This window comes from Lepidochelys kempii, chromosome 2 (genome assembly GCF_965140265.1).
Source record: "Lepidochelys kempii isolate rLepKem1 chromosome 2, rLepKem1.hap2, whole genome shotgun sequence".
In the NCBI taxonomy this organism is placed as follows: domain Eukaryota; kingdom Metazoa; phylum Chordata; order Testudines; family Cheloniidae; genus Lepidochelys; species Lepidochelys kempii.
The window spans coordinates 262,620,363-262,642,459 of record NC_133257.1 but is presented as its reverse complement, the minus strand read 5'-3'; the positions used below and the strand labels follow the sequence as shown (position 1 = coordinate 262,642,459).

The window sequence follows — 22,097 nt, the reverse complement described above, 5'->3', positions numbered from 1 at the left end:
TGATTGTGCTGGAACAAGGAATTGTATCTGAGTCTCACAAGTCCCAAGCTAGCACCCTAACCACTGGACCATCCTTCCCCTCTACAAGTAATGATTGAATCATCTAATAATACCTGCTTAAAGCAACTAGAAACAAATGATGCAAATTGGGTCCAGAAACTTTGATCAGATTAAACAGAGAATCAAATTACCAAGTGATCGAATTGAAGCCTGTGTATGCTGCTGAGTAAGTGGCTATGTATTGCTTTTACATTATTTTATTCTTGGGTGAACTACAAAATTACAAAGATTGTGTTTGCTTACAGATACCACAAGGCAGCCAAGAGTCGGAGAAGTGAATGGCAAAGGTCAGTGTATTGCACTTGTGTGTATTGTCAGATTAGGCAGGGCTACTGCTCTGAGAATTCTGGACGGCGTTTCCTGCTATATAAAAGCTTGCAGAACCTGAGAGGAGTAGCCAGTTTTGCTGGTAGACAATGAAGAGCAAACAAGGCTTGTAACCAATAGATAAGTACATGTTTGAGCAAGTTTTGTTGTTTATGGGCACGTTGTGTGAAAGTTCAGTTGTGGGGAAGTCAGACCTTATTTACTTAGCATTTATGGAGTGTATTTACTTAGTACGTGTCCAGTAACTGTTTTACACTTACATAGGACCTTTCATTCTGAATGATCCCAAAGGGTCTTATAAACTGAAGATACAAACTATACACAGGGATCACTTCACCTTCAAATGAAATGCAGCTGCCACTGTTATAGGAGGTAGCAGCTGTGTAATAGCACACAGCAACCTTACACAACAGTTTAGGACAGGATGTGCCGAAGTGCTGAGTACTCAGCAGCTCTGATTAACTTCAGTGGGAGTTACTTTTGAAAATTAGGCCACTTAATTTAGGTACTTACCAGTGGATTTAAGAGTGAAACTCTAGACACCCAGTTTTGAAAATCTAGATCTTAAAGTATCAGAGGGGTAGCTGTGTTAGTCTGGATCTGTGAAAGCGGCAAAGAGTCCTGTGGCACCGTCTAGACTAACAGACGTATTGGAACATAAGCTTTTGTGCATGCATCTAAAGAAGTGGGTATTCACCCACAAAAGCTTATGCTCTAATACGTCTGTTAGTCTAGAGGTGCCATAGATCTTAAAGGCCGCTACTAATAGTAAGGCTCTGGATTTCATCCCTGATCCAAGAGACCTTGCCTCCAGTAGCACAGAATAGAACCCGGAGCCCCTCCCAAAAAGCATTCTAGGGCCATTGTTTTACTACTGACTTGGGGGGAACCGTGTAATTTAATTCAAGTGCCAGAGCAACTGAGGCTTAAATGCAGCAACATTAGAGTCAACCCAGCACCAAAAAGCATCTGAAATGTCTTACTGGTGCCTTTATGCCTGGATAGCTCAAAAAGGTCCACATGAGATTTGTACCTACTTTCCCAAAGGAAAGCTTACCTTTCAACTGAGAATAAGAAATTTCAGCCGGGGCGGGGGACTGGGGGACACAATAAGCCTCTAAAAATAGGCACTTAGCCTGAAATGACTTCTCATCTACTACTGTAGTGTGTTGTAAGCAGGGCACCGTAATGAGAGGGGACACTGGAGATCTGGAGAATAGAAGAGGCAACGTAAACAGCAGCGACAGTATATCTGGCCAGTTATTAAAGATGTATTGGAAATAACTACATACTGTGAGCTGGGTTCGGGGATCCATTGTGTTTCTGATTGTGGTAACCAAGAGCCAAATTTTTAAATTTGAGTGCCTGAAAACTAGGCACCTAAATAGTCACTTAGTTGCCTAACATAGGTATTTAGGTGCTTCAGTACATTTTAAGTCCCCAAATGTGCACACTTGGCCCTGAGCCTTTATCTTGTTCTAAGTCAGATGAAAGCTGCACATTGATATAGATTTGTTTTTCAATATTGCTGGATCTAGAGTACCACTTTGTGACCAGAGAACAAATGCAGAAAGAAATTGATGCTGGCGAATTCATTGAGCATGCGGAGTTCTCTGGAAACATGTATGGAACAAGGTATGTAACTGTTACACTGTATCCAATAGCTCATGTGGCTGCAGATTGACGTTTACTGGCTACTTGTGTTCTGCCCTGAGATGATGGGGAAATATTTTAACATGCCATGACACTATTCTCTCCCTAGTCTAAGCTTTTCACTCTGGCAGCATGTCTGCTATTAATTTTATTCTGTCACTAGTAATTGGTGACATTCACCCTTGTGCAAAAGGTGAGTATCGGGCGTGTGCAACACTCACATTTTGCTTAAGCCCCAAGATATGAGTGCAAGATGGTTCATAGTGCTCATGCTGGCCCTTCACAGAGGTGAAATTTCACTCATACAGAATGTTTACAGTGCTCTCCATCTTCAAAGTGCTCTACAAAGATTAATTAAACAAAGTGGGACTTAGATTCTGCATTCACTCCGTGTTATCCAGTGGCCTGAGTGTGATCAGATCAGTGGCGAAAGGAAGTGACACATGCCTCAGTCTGGTACGGTAACACTTACAAATTAATAAATTCTCTCTGGTGTTGGCACCCTGTGATTAGTATTAAAGTGTAAAGTGGATTTTAAAATAGCATTGCTACTGGCATAAAAGTGATCATCAGTGAAACACTAATTAAGCTGCAATATAAATTTAAAAGTCAGATATCTTACATAATACAAAATCTCTGACAATTATTACAGCACAGATTAGATCCGAATGGCAAAAGTAAAATACGTTCAATTGGTTACTAAGATACCAAATCAATAATAGAATGAATTGATTTTAAAATTGCAAATACCTTTTAAGGGTGAACTGAAATGCTTTAAAAATAAATGCAAAAAAAGTCTAAATTTCCAAATGACTAGTGATTTGGAGGGCTGAACTTGACAGTTTAAGGAGACCTGCCTTCTAGAGATTGGGTATTCAGCATGTTCTGAAAATCAGGCCCCTTTAAGGTGTCTCAATAATTGGGGCAACCAAAATCACACATCCCTTTTAAAAATTAGTCTTAAGATTCTGAGTGATCAGACTGCATTATCAGAATATAAAATTATAGATCAATACATTTTAAAACAAAACAAATGAAAATGATTTTCTCTCACTTTACAGTATCTGCCTACACTTCAGTTGTAGTTTCTGTGTCTCTTGAAAGATTAGACATTATTTCCCTAAAGCAACATAAGGAAGGCAGCTTCCTGCTTTACTCTAGCTTTTCTGATGTCATTGGCTTGCACAGGAGGAACACGTAATCTTGACCTTCGATCTCAGCCGTTAGAAACCTTCCAACTCACCTTGAAGGAGAAACCAATTTCAAGCCTCTTGAATCCATGGATTCAATCTGCTAAGGAGAGTTTGCTTTTGAACAGGATTTTCTCTTTAATCCAGGAAGCCCCTCTTCTGGGATATCTCTCAGGGAGCAAGTTGAGCTTACCAGCCCCAAATGGCAATGGCTGCTGTTTGGTCAGGAGATTATAACGCTAACTCCTCTGCCTGGGGAGGCATTGGGCATGGGCCAGACAAAGATGTGGCACTCAGTTGGGTGTGATCGGTGTCAACTTTTAGGACCCTATCTGCTCATACATGAGTTACCAACTAAAGATTAAAAGACAAATGTCATCACAGAGTGAAATGCAGAGTTTACTTTTTGCTCTTTTATGTCAGTTTAACTCTTTTCTGAATAAAATAGGAAGGAGAAGGGGAACAGTGGAGAAAGAACTGGGGAAAAGATAGTGAGTTGAACTGGGATGGCAAGAAGAGCAGGAGAAGCCAGTGAAACAGGAGTTCTGTTTCCTCCCCTCTGTGGAGGAGGTGGTTGTGAAGAGATCTGACTGTGCCACCGTGTTCTGCCATCCCGTTTCGATCTCCAGCACGAGCGCAGTTGCACATTCAGTGCGTTTCTGGAAGAATTCAGTGGCCAGGTGTTAGTTAGGGACTAGCTGTGGCTTTTCCCTCTGAGTCCGAGCCCCAGCCCAATGATAGGGGTGCTGTGCTGAAACAAAATGGAGGGCCTTTCTGTTTGTGGTTCTTAATGATCTCAAGGCATTTTTTTCTATGGTTAGAGGTGGGTCTCTGGCTGAATTCCCACTCTGGTAACACATCTTGCCTACTTTTGTGTCCCCTGCAGTTTCAGTTAGATCAGTGGTTCTCCATCTTTTTGGGCTCAGGACCCATTTGTAAATGTTTATGGCCTGTCACGACCCAGTAAATAGTCTGGGGGTGGAGGTCCAGGGGTGGTTTTGGTCGGATCCTGCCCCTGCGGGGAGGTCAAGGGTGGTTGGGTCCTGTCGGTCACTCACCCCACAGTGGTGGCTCCTGTGCTATGAGGCTGGCAAGGCATGGCTGTCATCTTCGGGTGTTGCAACTTATGGGGTTGCAGCATCGCTCAGGTTTGGCCTCGCCCTTCTTGACTGGACCAAATATGTGGAAATGGAGCTGTGACCTGGCTCATGGGGTTGCGGTGCCACTCACTCAAAGTTAGCCCACCTGGACTCCCGTTGTCATGATGGCTGAGTGGTGCTGGGACGCCAGAGGTTGCAATACCTGGATCAGGGAGGCAAGCCCAACCAGCCCCGTGGGACAGGAGCTGCCATGCGACCCTTTGAAACATTCTGATGATCCAATTTTGGGTCTGGACCGACAGGTTAAGAAACCCTGAGATAAACTAAGTATTCTTCCCTTCCTGTCCTAATCTGTTTACATCACGTTAATATGCCCTACTATACAGCTGTCATGGTGCACCCCAGAGGCAACTGCATCTTAGCACTGGGGAAGTATGTCCTGTATGTGCACTATATCGGTGTGTGTTTAGGCACACTTCAGAATTAAAGGTGCTTTGTAGTAGTAACACATTTCCCCTCAGGTTTTCCCAGCATAGAGACTAAGGTTTGTTTTCTCCATTTCCCCCCAAAATGCTCCAGACATGATCCGTCAGACTATTTAGGGCTGGGTCCTAAGCGGTACTGAGCACCCACAGTTGTCAGTGCAGTTACCGTTGCTCAGGACCCGGCATGTCCTAGAAGTGCTAAGCAATGTTACTGTTCGTTGTGCTGCAGGATCATCTAGGAACCCCAGTCCTGGAGCAGGACCCTGTTGTGTTAGGTGCTGTACAAATACAGAATATAACTCCGGCAAAGCCTGTGTCTGATATCTGAATGACGGCATACCAGGAACTGCTACTGCAGAATGGGGCTGTTCACAGCTGGGTTGAGCACAGGCCTTTTCATCCAACGACTGTGAATGTGACTCAGTCCTGGGATCATTAAACTTGACCAAGAGCAATGTAAGGGCCACCTCCTTCTCTAGAATACTTCCATTCCCTCCCGCTAGTTTTCTTGGAGATTTAAAATCATCTAGTGGCAACCTTTGTATAGACATAAACTTATTTCCAAACTATTCCCATCCCTTCAGAAACAGCTCAGGCTTCAGTGCAGACCTAGGGCCAAATTCAAGCCTGGTGGAAGCGAGTGCAACTTTGTTGATTTCGTCCACTGAGCTGCTTATGCAGAATCTGAATTTTCCCCTTCATCTTTTCTCCCTAGATATCGCCACCCTTTATGCACTCTGCTTTGCCCATCTGTATACATTAAGGAGAAGATATTTTAAGTCCGACAGCTGCTTTGCTTTACCAGATATTTGTAGGTTCATTTCTACTGCACACCTTTGGCCATCTTATGAATGCAAGGATTGCCCAGTACTGAAATAGGTGACTATACTTACCTCACCTAGTCTGGTGATTAGTCTATCTCCAACAACTGCTAATGCTGTGCTGTGGATACAAGTTTCTTCCTGCCCCATGTCCTACTGGCTTATGCCCTGAAACATGCTGATGCCATTCTTCATACAATATTGTACATTTCTAGAACACCTTTAATCCCAAAGCAATAAAATCAATACTGAAACGCAGCCTTCTTTGAGCTGCAGCCAGCTGGTGCATTCACCATGGTGGCAGGGAAAGGAAATGTTAACTGAGGAAATCAGGAAAAACCTCAAGTCTTACTAAAAAGTGTGGTAGAAGAAAACAGAGGATTTAAGGCCATATCCAAGAGATCTAAGCCTTTCATGACTGAAAGCTTTTTCCAAGACATTTTGGTGATGGGAAAGATATAAGAACCTGAACCAAAGAGAAATTAACTTACTCCAGGAGGTGTCAGTCTTTTTGAAAAACAAACTCATCCACAAACACTGCTTCTCTGACCAGAAGGGCTAAGATTTTTCAGACTAATGGTTCTGGATGCTTAATTGGAGACCACTTAAAGGAGCCTGTGTTCCAGAAAGTGCTGAGCACCCACTCTCTGAGAATCAGGCCCCTATTAGATGCCTCAAGGTAGGCACCCAAACTCAGTAGTCCCTTTGGAGAACCTTGATCAAGATCTTTGCTGAGTGTGTGCATGCCACTCTAGGGTCCAGTAATGTGAGGTGCTGAGAAATCACTAGGAGTGGAAGAGACAGTACCTTAGGCATCTCGTGTGCTTAAATCTGAGGATGAGGGGGGAAAGCAACTCTGCATGGTTAGCGTTAGAGCAATTTTTGTGGATTTGTGACAGAAAGCGGTCTAAGCCATAGCTCTAGTTGCTAACATCTTCCGCAGTTTGGGGAGGAAGAAAGGAGAGCTGCAATCCAGCACAGTCAGTGAGATCGACATGCAAGGCAAGCTCATAGATCTCCGTGTTTGTATGGTGTGCAGCAATGATGATAAGGTGGGTTTAAAGGCTTTAGGACAGGATTAATGTGGAAATCCCAAGAATAACTTTGAAAGCTGGGACTCGCGTCACCTGCTGCAGCAGGATGGGTCTTGTTAAATCCGTTCCTAACTCCAGCTTTCTGCTCCAATTTGTTAAAACAATTCTGGGAAGAGAAAGTGTCCTCTTTTTCCATCTGTCCTAGGTATTTGTCTGGCCCCCATCACCGTAGCACCTCACCATCTTTAATGTATCCTCACTGCACCCCTGGCTATTATCCCTATTTTGCAGGTAGGGAACTGAGGCGCAGAGGGGCCAGATGGCTTGCCCAAGGTCACACAAGAAGTCTGTGTTGCAGCAGGGAGTTGAACCCAGGTCTTGCAAGTCCCAGGTTAGCACCCTCACCACTGGGCCATTCTTCCTCTCCATTTACCGAACAGGAGCTTGTTTTGCCTGTGTGTGTCTGTGATCGGTACGTGTGGCTTGAAGTTAGACCTCTGGATGTGAGGTCTGTCGTTCTGAAATCATGGCAGTAATCACTGCAAACCTGTTAAAAGGAAACAGTTAACTCTCTCTCTCTCCTCTTTTCCACCATTCCCCAGCTGGGACAACACCTCACCGTTCCTTCGGCCTGAGATGGGGTTTGTCCTCCAGGCTTAAGCTTAGGTGGAGCTATACAATGCTGCTCCCTCCGTCTCTGTGACATGGGGCAGGTATGACTGGAAAGTGCTGGGGGAAAGGGAACTGAAAGAAGAAGTGGGAGAGAGAACTGGGTGGGAGTTAGTGGGAGAAATGAACAGGGCAAAGGAGAAATATAATACCCAAGTAAAATGAGACACAGGAAGAGGAGGTGGAAAGGGTTGGGGGGAGAGCAAGGGGAAAACAAACAGGAAACAGATGATGATTTAAAAAAAAGTGCTCTTGTATAGCACTCTTCCATCCATAGATCTCAAAGAGCAGTCCCAAGAAGATTGGAATCATTATCCTCATTTTGATGATGGGGAAACTGAGGTGTAGAGGGAAGAAATGTGTTCCTGACAGTCACCCCGCAGGCCCGTGTCAGAGCTCAGTGTAGAACCCAAGACTTCCGAGTCCCACTCCAGTGCTCTAGCCATAGCCAGCACGCTGACAGGTAGGGAACACCGTGGTGGAGAATCCCAGGTGCAGATTGGTTAGAGGTGGGGTCCTCCAATCAAAGCAAGTTTGGAACCACAGTGCTAATGGGTTTCACTGCTCCCGGTGGAATCAGAGCTCATCTAGGGAGACCTTGCTTCCACCATGATATCCTTGGCTTAGGGGGACACCCCAGCTCAGGAAACAGGATTCCCTAGGAATCATGCCCCACACCTGGCTGGAGTGAGCTCACCTCATCAATCCTGCTGTGGGCAGCCGTGGCTTCACTGTCCTAATTGGCTGCTATCCTTCAGGTGTTGTGGCAGAAGAGGGTCTTGGGAGAGGAGGAGGTGATAGGGACTGAGCAGATCCGTTCAGGGAGATGACCCATGTGTAGAAGGGGCACACACATTGGTAGGAGGAGTGGACAGATGGGCTGGCAATCCATGGTAGCAGTAACCCAGGTAAGGAAGAGTATGATCATTCGCATCCAAACCGTACACCCAGGGAGAGGACGTGAGCAGTACATAGACAATGGGGGGACAAAACCAAACAGCCACACCCATCCCCTAGAGGTTGTTTAGTCTTATCTTGTCTCTGAAGTGCTATCCTGACAGTTTGGCCATGTAACTGAGAATCAAAATATGGACGGAACGTTAGCCAGGTCACCCGTCTACTGAAAGGTCAGTTGGATTTTTTTCAGTCAGGTTCTGTTTAAGTCATGAAGTTCATACGCAGTAAGTGTGTTACTGGTTAGAACTGGGAGAATTATTCTTACTATAACAATTTAGGAGAATATATGCTGCATTCTAGCACACATCTTGTTCGGATTGGTCACTTTTGCATAAAAAGGGCATGCTGTACGGGCAGATACTGACAAAAGGAATGCTTGGTCTCTCACTCACTCACTCACTCACTCACTCACTCACTCACTCACTCACTCACTCACTCACACACATATATATATATATATATATATATATATATATATATATATATATATATATATATTAGCAGAGTATATGACCGTCCACACTCAGCTTGTAATCAGATAGCGGACTGCACTAGTGGACTTCTTGAGGTCCCTTCCAGCCCTACATTTCTCTGATTCTATGAGCACCTGTAGGGAGGGCCTGGGATCAGGGTTGGGTGGGGCGAAGGTTCACAAGAGGAGCTACAGCGTAACCTCTGCGGGAGAGTATGGAGGCCTTCTCTAAAGAGCTGCTCTTTCTCTTATCCTCTGTTGCCACCATGTGGCCATTCAATTTAACTAATTTAAACCCTCCGTAACCACCTCAAAACATTTTCTCAGGTTTTCTCCTCTTATTCTTTATCATTTGTAGTACATGAGTGCCTAGGAGCCCCAGCCACGGACCAGAACCCCATTGCGCTAGGTGCTGTACAAACACAGATGGTCCCTGCCCCAAACAGCTAACACCCATTTATTATAGGATTCAGATTAGTTTTTCTTTATGCATTCAGATAATTGGAGTCACTGCTCTTTAGATGTTAGTTTGTTCTAAGAGGATCATAGAGAGAGTTTGGAGGGAAGGTCAAAGCATATCAGATGCAGCCCACAGTGTGGAAAGCATATGATTATCTTTGCCAGTCCAAAGGAAAAATATTTTAATACTCACCTTCTTAACTTGGTATCTTCCAAGACTGGCAAATCCCATGAAGGGTACTGCACTCTTCAAGAGAATTTATTAGTATGGAAACTTGTGACCTCTTATAGAGAAGTAACCTTGTTCAGTGGCTTTTCCTCCTTAGTCCAAGCATCTGTGATTCATAAGATTCCAGGGTCAGAAGAAGACCGCTGTGATCATCTAGTCTGATCTCCTGTATAACACAGGCCAGAGAATTCGTCTTCTCCCTCCCCCCCACAAAGAATTCCTAGAGCAAATTTTTTAGAAAAAGCATTGTCATTGTTTAAAAATGGTCAGTGGTGAACAATCCATAAAAACCCTTGGTAAATGGTCCCACCAGTTAATTATTTTCACTGGTAAAAATGTATGTCTTATTTACGTTCTGAATTTGTTTAGTTTCAACTTCCAGCCATTGGATCATGTTCTACCTTACTTTTGATGTTGTCACCCTTCTAGTCCTTCGGGATTTATATGGGCTTTGGTGTTTGAGCCTCTCCAAAGGAATGATGTCATTGCTAGCCTGTGACTAAGATGCTCTGTGTTCACCTCAGTGGAATGCAATGCCATCTCGTTAGCCATTTCCACACACTTAATTTCTCTTGAAGTAGCAATATGCACTTGTAGGAAGCTCTAGGCACCTATATGATTTTGTAAGAATATGTCAAATTCTGTGGTCTCAGCCCACAAAATCTAATTCTCCAGTGCCCACCATAAAACTCCTCCCTCTTTGCCAGCCCCTTGTGAGCAATTTCTTCCCTCAGCCCCGCTTTTAGGGCGAGCCTGGGAGAGAATAGTGATGCCTTCCAGCTTGCCCTGTAGGCCAACATATGTGGGCCCTCTTGGAAAAGGGGGTGGAGGAAATCTAGAGTTGTGGACCAGTCACTGAGACAGTCCTGCTATCCGCCCCCTCCTGTTGAATCCAAGGAGCTTTGATCAAGTACCTTGGCAAATTAGAGCTGCTACAGTTTCCCATGAGGAGATAGAGGCAACAATTAACGAAATGTATACAAATAATAATGCCTGGTTATATAGCACTTCTATCTGTAGATCTCAAAATGCTTTCCAAAGGCGGTCAGTATCATCATCCCAATTTTACAGCTGGGGAAGCTGAGGCAGAGAGGGAAAGTGACATGCCCAAGGTCTCCTAGCAGGGTAAGCTAGGAATTGAACGCAGGCCTCCTGAGTCCCCCGTATAGTGCCCTATCCACTAGGCTACACTGCCTCCGTTTCTGAACTTTCCACTTCTAGTTCACTCACCTCCCTCTTTTGACCATATGGCACCTCTAGGGACGGGGGCTGGGAAATATCAATGCAAAAGAGAACGTAAGTGGTGCAGCATAGCTTGTGAACGGTTCTTAATGCACGAGGAGTAGATAGCTAAGATTCCCTGGCTCTCCCTGCACGGCATCCCCACCCCAGTGTGTCCAGTAACCAACTTCTTCTCTCCCTTCCCCCAAGTAAAGCTGCGGTGCAGGCCGTGCAGGCACGGAACCAGATCTGCATCCTGGATATCGACTTGCAGGGCGTCAAGAACATTAAGAAAACTGACCTGAAACCAATCTACATCTCTGTCCAGACTCCGTCCATAGAAGTCTTGGTGAGTGAGCCTCCTTTCCCATGTCCTCACTGTGCTCTTACTGGGGGAAAGTTACCTTGGGGTCTTTCCAGCAATAGCAGAAGATGATCCAATTAATGGATGAATTCAGTGAGGCGATGAGAATTTCCTGCCTCTTCTCCATTGATCAATTTACTATATAACCCACAAAACAGGTAATGGCTTTTGATCAAACCTCTGCCTATCCTCTCTCCTCCCTGCTCCTTGTGTCTCATACTCCTCCTCTTGGCTTTGTGCATGCTCATCCTTCTCTTTAAAAGGCTCCATCTCCCATGCTCCTTCCCTTGCGTCTCTCGGATCCTCTTCATCGTCTGATCTTCCCATCTGCCATGTCTCTCAGCACCTGTTGTGCTTGAAGCTGTGTTCATGTTAGTTTGCAAGATCCCTAGGGCATGGCCTTCGTCGGTCCATGTTTAGGAAAGCTTTGTGTTTATGATGCTCTCTGGGGTTATGAGGACTTCAGTATCCATCTATTACAGTAAATCCTAGTGAGGCTGGTATCATGGGGTAACACCATGGAACTCTTATCTGTGGTCTCACGTGTCCCCATATATTAATGAATGTATCCCCATAGCTTCTCTGTGAGGTTGAGAAGTGTTGTCACCCCAATTTTGTAGATGGGGAACTGAGACGGGGATAAAAGTGACTCGCCCAAGGTCACACGGGGAGTCTATGAGAGAGTCAGAGATTGAACCCAGATCTCCTGAGTCCCAGTCCAGTGACTCTGACAAATCATCCTTCCCAGACTTTTTTTTCTGTTTTGTTACCCTAAGTCCATTATGTGAGTGGTGTTCCTCCTTAAGAAGAAGAAAGGCCAGGCAATGAGCTGCTGTCGCAAAATCAGCTCCAAAGTGTCGCCTAACAGCTGCCATTTATACCTCCATGGCTGTTCCTTTGGCAGTAGTATTGCAAGAAGCAGCATAGTCCAGTGGCCTGAGCACAGGGCTGGAAGCCGGGAGCTCCTGAGGTCAAATCCCAGTTTGGACAGATTTGCATCGTGGCCTGGGGCAAGTCACTTAATGGTTTGCTAAAGTGGGGATATACTTCCTTACATCCCATGGTATATGTGAGGCTTTATTGGTCAAGGCCAGTACCCACAGCCGGCCTCTTGATCTATTCCTTCTGGCCAATGGACAGCACGGTGTCACCTGGCTCCAGAAACAGCCATGTGCCAGGAGAGAGGGTGTTTGAAATGACTTCCTGTTCTCTGCCTGTGGCACATGACGGTCTAGTCTTCTGTGGGCTGTGACCCTTTGGTCTCATTCCAGTTGTTGGGTTTAGTGTATGGGTGCTGGGTGGCGTTGGTGGCCTGTGATCTACAGGAGGTCAGGCTAGACAGTTGGGTGGTCCTTTCTGGCCATAAATATGAGGTCTGTGACTTGGAGCCTTGTGAGGGTGGTTGTGATGGCAGTAATGGGACTTGGGGGCCGAAGCCGACTGTTCTCCTCCAAACGGCGCTTGGAATGTGCATTTACACTTGTCGTCTTTGGGCTGTAGGAAAAGAGACTGCGTGACAGACAGACAGAGTCCGAAGAGAGTCTCCAGAAGCGGCTGAACGCAGCTCGTGTAGACATGGAACTTAGTAAGTACAGGAAGCTCGCACAGACACAACCTCAGCGGGGACTGGGGGTAGGGGGCGGGGGAAGGCACGTCAGAGTTTTTGGCGCCTTGTCATACACAGATGTCTGGCTCCCTGTCTCAGGGGTTTATGGAAGATCTGGCCAGATGAACTGACCATGACTATTTGGGAGCTGGGAGCTAATTGTAGGGGGAAGAGGGGATTCACTGTCCTGGACTGACGAGGAGCGGGGCCATGTCACCACTTAAACTAGCATGGAAATCACAGCTGTAAAGACCTCACAGGCTCCGGGTGTGTTTGTGAGAGAGAACACCTCAGCCTTCCATTGTCTGCGTATAACCTTAGGCACTAGAAGCAAAAATCCTCCTCTCCGTTCCCTTCCCCCTCCCTCTGAAAGAACAGGAGCCCTGATTCCCTTCCCTCACCCCTTGGCACAGCACCATGGGAAAGATCCCCTCCCCCTTACAAACGGGTAGGACCACCGAGCCCCTTCCCACCTCCCCTCACTCCTCCAGACCAGTTCTTTCCATCCCTGGCTTCCACTCCTGTTACATCCTCCCTGCCCCAAGTCCCAGGCATGAGGGGGATGGGGCAGTTCAGTCTCAAAGATGCTACCAGGTACTAGGGCCACTGATGCACTGTTCAGCATTAGACTGTTCTTAGTGCTTCAGGGTTTGTGTAGAGTGAGTTGGGCTTGATGGGGTCTTTTTTGTTGTTTTTTTTTTAATGGTACCAACCACACCATGAAAATACTTTGACAGCTGTTAATGCGCTCCAGGATGGCTGGGAGCACTAAGTTAAGTTTCAAGATTTTAATTTATTATGAAGTAAAGTGAATTTCACTTTTTAACAGCTTCCCTTATTTCTATCTTAGGTCCTTTTGTGGCCCCCCCATCAGGGTAGTATCCGAGTGCCTCATAATCTTTAATGTATTTATTCTCACAACACCCCTGTGAGGTAGGGAAGAGAAGCTATCCCCATGTGACAGATGGGAGAACAGAGACATGGTGAGGTGAATGACTTGCCCAAGTTGACAGTCTGGTTTTTTTGTTTGTTTTTTGTTCTGTTTGTACAGCACCTCGCACGATGCGGGTCCCAGTCCATAACTAGGGCTCCTAGGTTCTGCGGAAAAGGACCTAGGGGTGACAGTGGACGAGAAGCTGGATATGAGTCAGCAGTGTGCCCTTGTTGCCAAGAAGGCCAGTGGCATTTTGGGATGTATAAGTAGGGGCATAGCCAGCAGATCGAGGGACGTGATCATCCCCCTCTATTCGACATTGGTGAGGCCTCATCTGGAGTACTGTGTCCAGTTTTGGGCCCCACACTACAAGAAGGATGTGGATAAATTGGAGAGAGTCCAGCGAAGGGCAACCAAAAATGATTAGGGGTCTGGAACACATGACTTATGAGGAGAGGCTGAGGGAACTGGGATTGTTTAGTCTGCAGAAGAGAAGAATGAGGGGGGATTTGATAGCTGCTTTCAACTACCTGAGAGGTGGTTCCAAAGAGGATGGTTCTAGACTCTTCTCAGTGGTAGAAGAGGACAGGACAAGGAGTAATGGTCTCAAGTTGCAGTGGGGGAGGTTTAGGTTGGATATTGGGAAAAACTTTTTCACTAGGAGGGTGGTGAAACACTGGAATGGGTTACCTATGGAGGTGGTGGAATCTCCTTCCTTAGAAGTTTTTAAGGTCAGGCTTGACAAAGCCCTGGCTGGGATGATTTAATTGGGGATTGGTCCTGCTTTTGAGCAGGGGGTTGGACTAGATGACCTCCTGCGGTCCCTTCCAACCCTGATATTCTATGATTCTATAGGTAAATAAATTCACACAGGTAGTCTGTGGCGGAACTAGGACTTGAACCCAGGTCTCCCAAGTCATAGGCTAGTGTTCTACCCACTGGACCTCTTTCCCTTTAGTTGCATAGAGTTGTTTAAAAGGAAAATCCTAGAGTTGCCTCAACAAACTTTATTTCTGCCTTTAAATTGCTGATCCTTTCCTTGTTCTAGCCCATCTTCCACATCCACTCTTACCTGGGAGAATCCTGTGTAGTTTTTCAATAATTCTGGGGGCCATATAGCAGTCAGTAACAGAGTAATGGCCATTCTCCTGCTCTTCCAAAGTCTTGTGTTTTCATCCTCTCTATTTCCTACCTCTGGTGATTGTTTCACAATCTATTGGATTGAGCCCCTTCAGACTTCATTTATGTTGGTCTTAGTTTTGTAATGAGTTCAGCAGCAAAGCAATGTTCGTAGTCTCATCCGTAACATCTTATGTCTCATCGTCAACTTAATTTTCAGAATCCTTCTAGGTCATATAAGTGAGTCTCTCTCCATGCCATGTGTTTCCTTTTCTTTTTGGTTTCAACTAAGCTCCTGTTTGTTTAGAATCCTCCAAGAAATTTTGCTTTCTCTGTAGGGAGTGTATGCAGAATGTGCTCTCTCTCAAAAGTATATGCTCTAGCTCAACCAGAAGATATGAGCTTGATGCAGAAATTACTGAGGGAGGTTCTATGGGCTATTATTCAGGAAGACCGACTGGATGATCATAATCGGCTCTTCTGGCCTTAAAATCTATGAATCTGTGCTACATTCAGCTCTTAGCCTGATGCAGTCTTAAGACTATACTTGATCTAAGTAGAACGCAGCATGCTCTCCTATAAAACTACTTCACAAGGATAGCTTGACAGAGGAGATGATTAGCAGTGGCTGAAATAAAATGAAAATGTTAAGAGTCCACAAGAATTAGAGTCCCAAAAAAGGAGGCAAAGGAGCCAGCGTTCCTTTCCTGTGTTCTAACTCCTGTTTTGATTCACTAGGTAATGAACCTGGCCTTTTTGACTTGATCATCATCAATAATGATCTACAAAAAGCCTATTCTGAACTGAAGGAGATTCTTGCAGAGGTAAGTCATTTAGGGCTCTTCTGCCTTGGGTACCGTGCAAGCTATTGTAAATGGAGAGTCAACTGTTAGAGAGCATCAGAAGGAAATGCTTGACAAACATTCCGTTTCTGAGAGAAGGCAAAGTTGTAGCTAGGCATATAGCCCTGACTCAGTAAGATGTCTAAGCACATACCTAACTTTTTAAGTATGAGTAGTCCCATTGGCTTCCATGGGATGCTACTCCCATGCTTGACATTAGGCATTTGCTGAAGTACCTTGCTGACTCAGGGCCTTAAAGAGGGAACTCTGGTATGCAGAGGTTTTTCTCCTGGTCCGGGACCATTATTTGCAAAAGTTTACCCAGGGCAGGGGCCTTGTCTTCTGTTGTGTTGGACTGGGCCAAGCACAGTGACACTAGTCAGAACATAATCAGTAAATGCAGTGACCTTCATGCACCCAAAGCCAGGACCCAGTTGTTGGCTTCGTGAGCCCTAAAGGTCACTGCTGAAGCAGTTACTTCTGAAGATTGGACATGGGTGATGTAACGAAGAGCAGAACTTTAAGCTTTGCAGTTAGGCTGGGAGAATTGTATCTTGGAAAGCAGGGCCTCTGAAAAGGACATAGGGGCCCTGGTGGATAACCAGTTCAACACAAGCTCACAGTGTGATGCAGTGGCTAAGGGGGCTAATGGGATCCTTGAATGTATAAGCAGAAGAGTTTCAAGTAGCAGCAGGGCAGTGGGGTTACCGCAATGTCTGGTGTTAAGTGAGACTCTTGTGGAGTTCTGTGGTCCCCGTTTCAAAGAGGATGTTGAAGAATTCGAAAGGGTCCAAAATAGAGCTACAAGAATGATGCCAGGTCAGAAAAATCTGCTTTATAGTGAGAGATTTAAGACTGTTATCTATGTATTTTAACAAAGAGGATGTGAAGAGGTGATATGATCACGGTTTAGAAGTACATGGGAGAAGATGTTGGATAGCTGAAGATGTTTTAACCTAGCAGACAAAGGTGGAACGAGATCTGATGGCTGGAAGCTGAAGCTAGACAAATTCAGATAGGGAGCAAAGCACGCGTTTTTAACCCTGATGGTGAGAGAACCATTGGAACAATTTACCAAGAGATGTGTTGGATCATGTGAAGTCTCTTTAAATCCAGACTGGATGTATTGCTAAAAGGAATAGTCCATTTCAACCATAAAATATGGGCTTGATGCAAAGGTCACTTGATGAAATTCTGTGGCCTATTTCTATGCCAGAGGTCAGACTAGATGATCATAATGATCCTTTGTGGCCTTACAATCTATGAAGCTATGAATTATTTACAGAGAGCAATACACGATAAATCATTTTCTTCATCTGCTTGCAGGAAATTCAGAAGGTCCAAGAATCCAAGAAATCCTGAGTTCAGTCTGCTTGGCTGCCATTCCTCACGTGCTTCACAGCATTCTGGTCCAAGAGAGACATTCCCTTTAGCCTGATTCCCTTCCGAGTTACTATGACATTTATATTAAAAAACAAACGCAAAACCAACCTTATATTTATATTAGCCAGGGCTTCTGCTACTTGTGTGCGCGCGCTAAGGCGTCCAGTGCTCTTCTAGGTTTGTGTGGAGGTTCCAGGCAAACAGTCTGAAAGTCCCTGTACTGTATTTCCTGAACAGAATTATTCTAAATTCATTTGTATTGCCTGATCATAGATACAGCCCCATGCTCATACAATCCGTGCGTGTAGTGTGTGAAACTAAGCAGTAGTCTCCTCCATAGCATTTTTTGGTGGATACTCCCTTCCCACCCGTGGGCTGCCTGCACCAGATGCCGCCTGCAGAAGGGAATTGCTTAGTATGACCTGACCTGGCTTTCAAATGGGTTAAAGTGTGCAGTGGCATCAGCTGGCATCAAGTGACCAGCTGAGAGAAGAGATGCAACTGAAAAGGAAAGAGAGGGGCTGAAGACCAACTCAGAAAAAGGGTGGAGCAGAAGAGAGGATGGTGCTAACGCTAGTGTCCCGCCCTCCCCTGTCCCCCGTAAATGTTCCACTAAGCAATGAGAGCTCCTACTCTTTCCCTTTTGTCCTCCCATTAGGCCAGTGGCTCCAGCCACCACTCCTTTAGGTGTTTAACATTGTCAGCGAGTCTTTCTGCTTGATCTTGATGCTGCTGCTGGCTAGGGCTCCTTTCAGCAGAGCTTGGGTAGCTCCAAACCTCAGTCCTCGTGCCCAGGACCTAGTCAGGTGAACTGCTGGGGTTGCTTGAAAAAACTGGAGACCTGCTTAATCTACCAAGAAATAAAATCATGTCCTGACTTCTCCTGGCTAAAAGGAGTTCCTAGGGGAGCAATCATTCAGCACCTGCCTGCCCTGCAAGACTGTGGGGTGTGGTCATATATGTTGTTCTGTATGAATGCAGCGGTGGAAAGGTTTGGGTGTTCCCAAGTTCAACTCTCTGGGGAATTTCTTTCCAGGCTGTGCAGCGCTTTTATTCCTGGAAGAACTGACAATGCAAGGGGACATTTTACATAACAGTTTCTGAGATCTCTGTGCCTGCTGCCATCCTAAAAGTTGAAGGCTTTGAAACTTCAGGGTTTCCCTTCAAATTGAACATCCTAGAACCAGTTTAATTCTGAAACATCCAAACCATTTTACACCTTTTCTCCCTGATGGTTTTCCAAAAGGAAGAGTCGTGGTTGCACCTACCATTTCCCAGATTATCACCCTTCCCCGCCACCGCCTACACCCATACGGTGAATGGTAGAACAGTAACATTCATTTAATGTCCATTTCCTCACAAAAATTGCCTACAGATAATATCTGATAATTATCTACAGATAATCTGACAAATACCTTCAAAGCCGAAGCTTGGCGCAGCATGGTTTCTGGGAGGTTGTTCATTAATTCCAAAGTTTTTGCTTTCAGGCTCTTCTCAACATGGATTGGGGTGGAATTTTAAATGGCACTTGGCACCAAAAGAATTAGCAATATCATCTGTGCTGGGCCCTAACAACTCCAAGTGTTAAGAGGCTTAAATGCGTATGTCATGGAAAAATGAGGACGGAAATTCTGCTTTCCCGTCGTTGCTCTGAATCTGCAGTCAGAAATGCTCTACATGTTAACTGAGTGACCTCTGTATTCCAGAACTGTATATGTCTTAGGAGGGAAATTTCTCACTTATGAAATAATGAAGCATGGAGGGTTAGGGATAGCGGGGTGGTGGTAAGAACATGTGAGCCCTGACTACCCTAATGCTACTACTAGTGGTGAATTAAAGGTTTTGTTTTGTTTTTTTTACTTTAATTTTTTTGCTTGGGCAGATGCAGCCTGACTCATTGGCTGTGTGTATTATTCTGTCCTTGGGGTTCCTTCTTCCTTGAAAGTGCCCTGGGAGATGTGAGCATAAGAAGATTCTGGAAGCCAATGCTAAAAGGTCCTATGGGAGATATTACAGCCATGATATAAGGACCAACAACTGCGCCAGTGATATTTCCCATGAGGCCATCCTGTGTTTCAGGCCATGCTGTCTGTGCTGGGATACTACAAACTTTTCCTCTATTGCAATCAGATTGCCTGATGGGAGTTTACTCTGTGCCTGACCTATATCAACACAGCAGGAAGCCCCCATGACCTTAAGCAGTTCAGATAACCCTAAACCGTGCACTAACCCCACTATACAAATCCCCCTCATTGATGAGCAGAAATTCCACTGCTTCCCCAAACGGGGCCCTTGAGATATGGTCAAGGGTTCTGATATGTTCCAGCCAAGAGAGAACTGCAGAAATAACAAGTGATGTACAAAGCTGGTTGCTTAAATGAAGAAAACTGAGTGAAAAGAGCAGGATGTAGGTGTTTCCCTGCAACCCAGCCCGAGCCATGGCACTGGCCTCAGGCAAGAGAGTGGGGAAAGGAAACTAGTTTGTGTGCCAGCTACCGTACCGAAGAGAGTCAACAAACAGCACTAAAGATGAAAAATTAATGTTCTTCTCTCTCTTCCCCATCAGCCCCTTTTAATAGTCAACAGTGGTAGTAAGACAGGTAAGAAATTCCCCCCTCCCACCCTTGCAATATCTGTTTTTCATCTGAGCATGTTCCTCATTCCAAGGCTGTATCCTATAGAGCATCATCCTGGATGTGGTGGTAGGGGATGGACTAATGATCTAATAGGTCTGTCCCAGCTCTGCTGAGTCTGATCTGATGCCATTCCTTTTCCCCCCTCAAACGCCCTCTGAACTCTCATGGTGCCAGACCCTCTACCTAACTCCTTTCATTGCATTGGGAAATCAAGGAGTGGTAGCTACCTAGGTGCCCAGGCCTCAGCTCTCTGTAGGGACTTGGGCATTGCATGCTGAGCGTCCTAGCAGCTGACGGTTAAGTGCCTGGAAAATCACAGCAACGTGCTGTGATCCAGGAAGCCGTGTTAGGCATCTAGGCTCCCTCTGCAATGACATGGGAGAGAGAGGCATCTTAGAATGCAATCTACAAAAGCCAGCATGATAAGCCAGGAGCCCTGTAAGCTAGCCACTGGCCGATGCGGACCAGAGAGGTGTGTGCTAAGTTCCGCTCCTGTCTGGGAGAAGGGTGTCTAACGCTATGCTCCCTGAACGGGAACCCATCCCCTGGAGTCAGGTGATTTAGGTGCCTAAGTAGTTTCTGATGTGAGTTCGGTGCCTTCCTCGCTCTGCACAAAAGGCTGCTGCTACCACCCATCTTATATTTTTTAGCGCCATAGTTGGAGTACTGACCTGGGGTGTAGGAGAGTTGGGTTCAGTTCCCTCTCTCTTCCAAAAGGGGTGAAAGGATTCAAACAGGGGTCTGCCATGTCTCAGCTGAGTGTTCTAACCACTGAGCTGTGGTATATGCTGATGGGGTGGGAAGCCCTCCCTCGATCTCTCCTGTTGAAACTGTTCCCCTGTGGGATAACTGATGATTGGAGCAGGGGACTGGCCCCTACATCTCCCATCTCCCCAATGGGAGCACTAATCACTGCAGTTACAGTGTCATTCTCACATTTCTTGTCTCTCTGGCCCAATGACTATTTAACGGGAGAGCATGAGGAAGTCCCCATCAGAATGCCCCATGACTCAGTGGTTCGAGCCCTCATCTGCGTGGTGAGAGACGCTTGTTCAAATTCTTTCTCCCCCTCTGCTTGAAGGGGGAAATTGAATCTGTCTCCCGCACCTCCCAGGTGAGTGCTCTAACCACTGGGCTAAAAGAAGGTGGGTGGCAGCCCTTCTCCAGCAATCAGATTTTGAATGGGACCAATCCTCTTGGGGGCCTCTAAGCACGCCTACCACAGTGGGACCTGCAGGCAAGTTCAATGGAAGAACACCTAGCTTCTCTGGGTGATGCATCACTTTTGGGCTTAGCTGGGAGACTGGCATCCAAGTACCTAGCTTTGAGGCAGCAGTGCGCAAGCCCCGAGACAGAAACTTAGGCACTGAGCGACCTTTTCCTTTGAAAATGTAGGTGCCCGTGAGTTTAGTTGCCTACATGGGAGTTTTGGAGATCTCAGTGGAGCCCAAACTGGGACTTATGCACCTAACCGCACTAAACTTAGGCGCCAGATATTTCAAGGTATTTAGGCTCCCTCTGGGAGTTAGGTGCCTAAGTACCTTTACAAGTCAGGCCCCTAGTGCTCAGTTGCAATTTAATTTTAGAAAGGGTTAGTTGCAGTCCAGGTAGTGGAGCACTAGAGGGGGCCCATGGCCCTAAGAAAATTCATGGGGACCCTTCTGCCCCAACACAGAGAAACAGAGCTGTGTAGTACACTGGATGAACTGGTGTTTCTCGGGATCGTTCTTTGTACCAGTTAAGATTCTGTGCCCATTACCAGCTGAAAATGCACCAAGCTGCACCTGTGACTGTCCTTTAGCAAGCTCCATCCTCAGACGTTCCTCTGGGCTCCCTTGACTTCTGGAAGGCACTGCAGCCAGTGTGACATACAAGCATTACTGAATCCTCAGAAAGTCCCCCTGGGCTAGATAAGTGGCAGATAGGGATTGCTTCATTCAGCATTGACATGCAACTGTCTCTGGGGTGGAAGGCAGCAGTTATTTAACACTTCATAGTGACACTATAGAACATCTTAGAAAAGGGAGCAGAGAAGACTAGTGAAAGAACAAAGGGAATTAAAATAATCTCAGATTCTGCCCCAACAGCCCACCCTTAAATCCGTGCCATGGGCTCTTTAAATGACCCCAATGAAATAAATTGGTAAGCATGTTATTTATAGTTCCATCTCTTTGTGTGGTGGACTAAAAGAATGAACACTTCATTCTCTCATGCTAATGGAAAATGACATGCTCGGTGTCAGGATTATGATGCGTGAAGAAAAAGAAAACGAGCTTAGATTGCTCTTGCGTCTCTAGGCGGTGGACTGTATTTCATTACGAAAGAGACATGGATGCTGTAGACAGAAACCCTAATGTAAGAGCACAGGATTTTCGTATGCCTATATATCGTGATTGTCAAATTAAAGCCCAGTGTCTCTTTCCAACCTCTTGAGCTGCTGGCAGCCGCTGTATGGAGGTGACACAGCTGAACAGGAGAAATAAACCCAACAGACAGAGTACGTGTTTTGTGCCTTTAAAATGCTGAAGAAGTTCTG

The 22,097-nt window shown here is 45.7% G+C and overlaps 1 protein-coding gene across 8 annotated transcripts in view; it reads left to right on the top strand.

The window, feature by feature from the left end:
- GUK1 (guanylate kinase 1) overlaps window positions 1-18,790 on the top strand; it is a 51,831-nt gene extending 33,041 nt beyond the window's left edge. For 2 of the 8 annotated variants that reach the window (XM_073334827.1, XM_073334826.1), the window contains 6 exons: window positions 306-347; window positions 1,926-2,022; window positions 10,888-11,026; window positions 12,542-12,626; window positions 15,439-15,524; window positions 16,869-18,790. In XM_073334827.1, coding sequence (XP_073190928.1) covers window positions 306-347; window positions 1,926-2,022; window positions 10,888-11,026; window positions 12,542-12,626; window positions 15,439-15,524; window positions 16,869-16,904 — 485 coding nt within the window. In that variant the 3' untranslated portion in view covers window positions 16,905-18,790. Of the gene's footprint in view, window positions 1-305; window positions 348-1,925; window positions 2,023-10,887; window positions 11,027-12,541; window positions 12,630-13,355; window positions 13,904-15,438; window positions 15,527-16,868 lie in introns of those variants that run through there. The other 6 variants (XR_012157661.1, XR_012157662.1, XR_012157660.1 and 3 more) reach the window with 6 other exon arrangements.
- The last annotated feature ends 3,307 nt before the right edge of the window (window positions 18,791-22,097 follow it).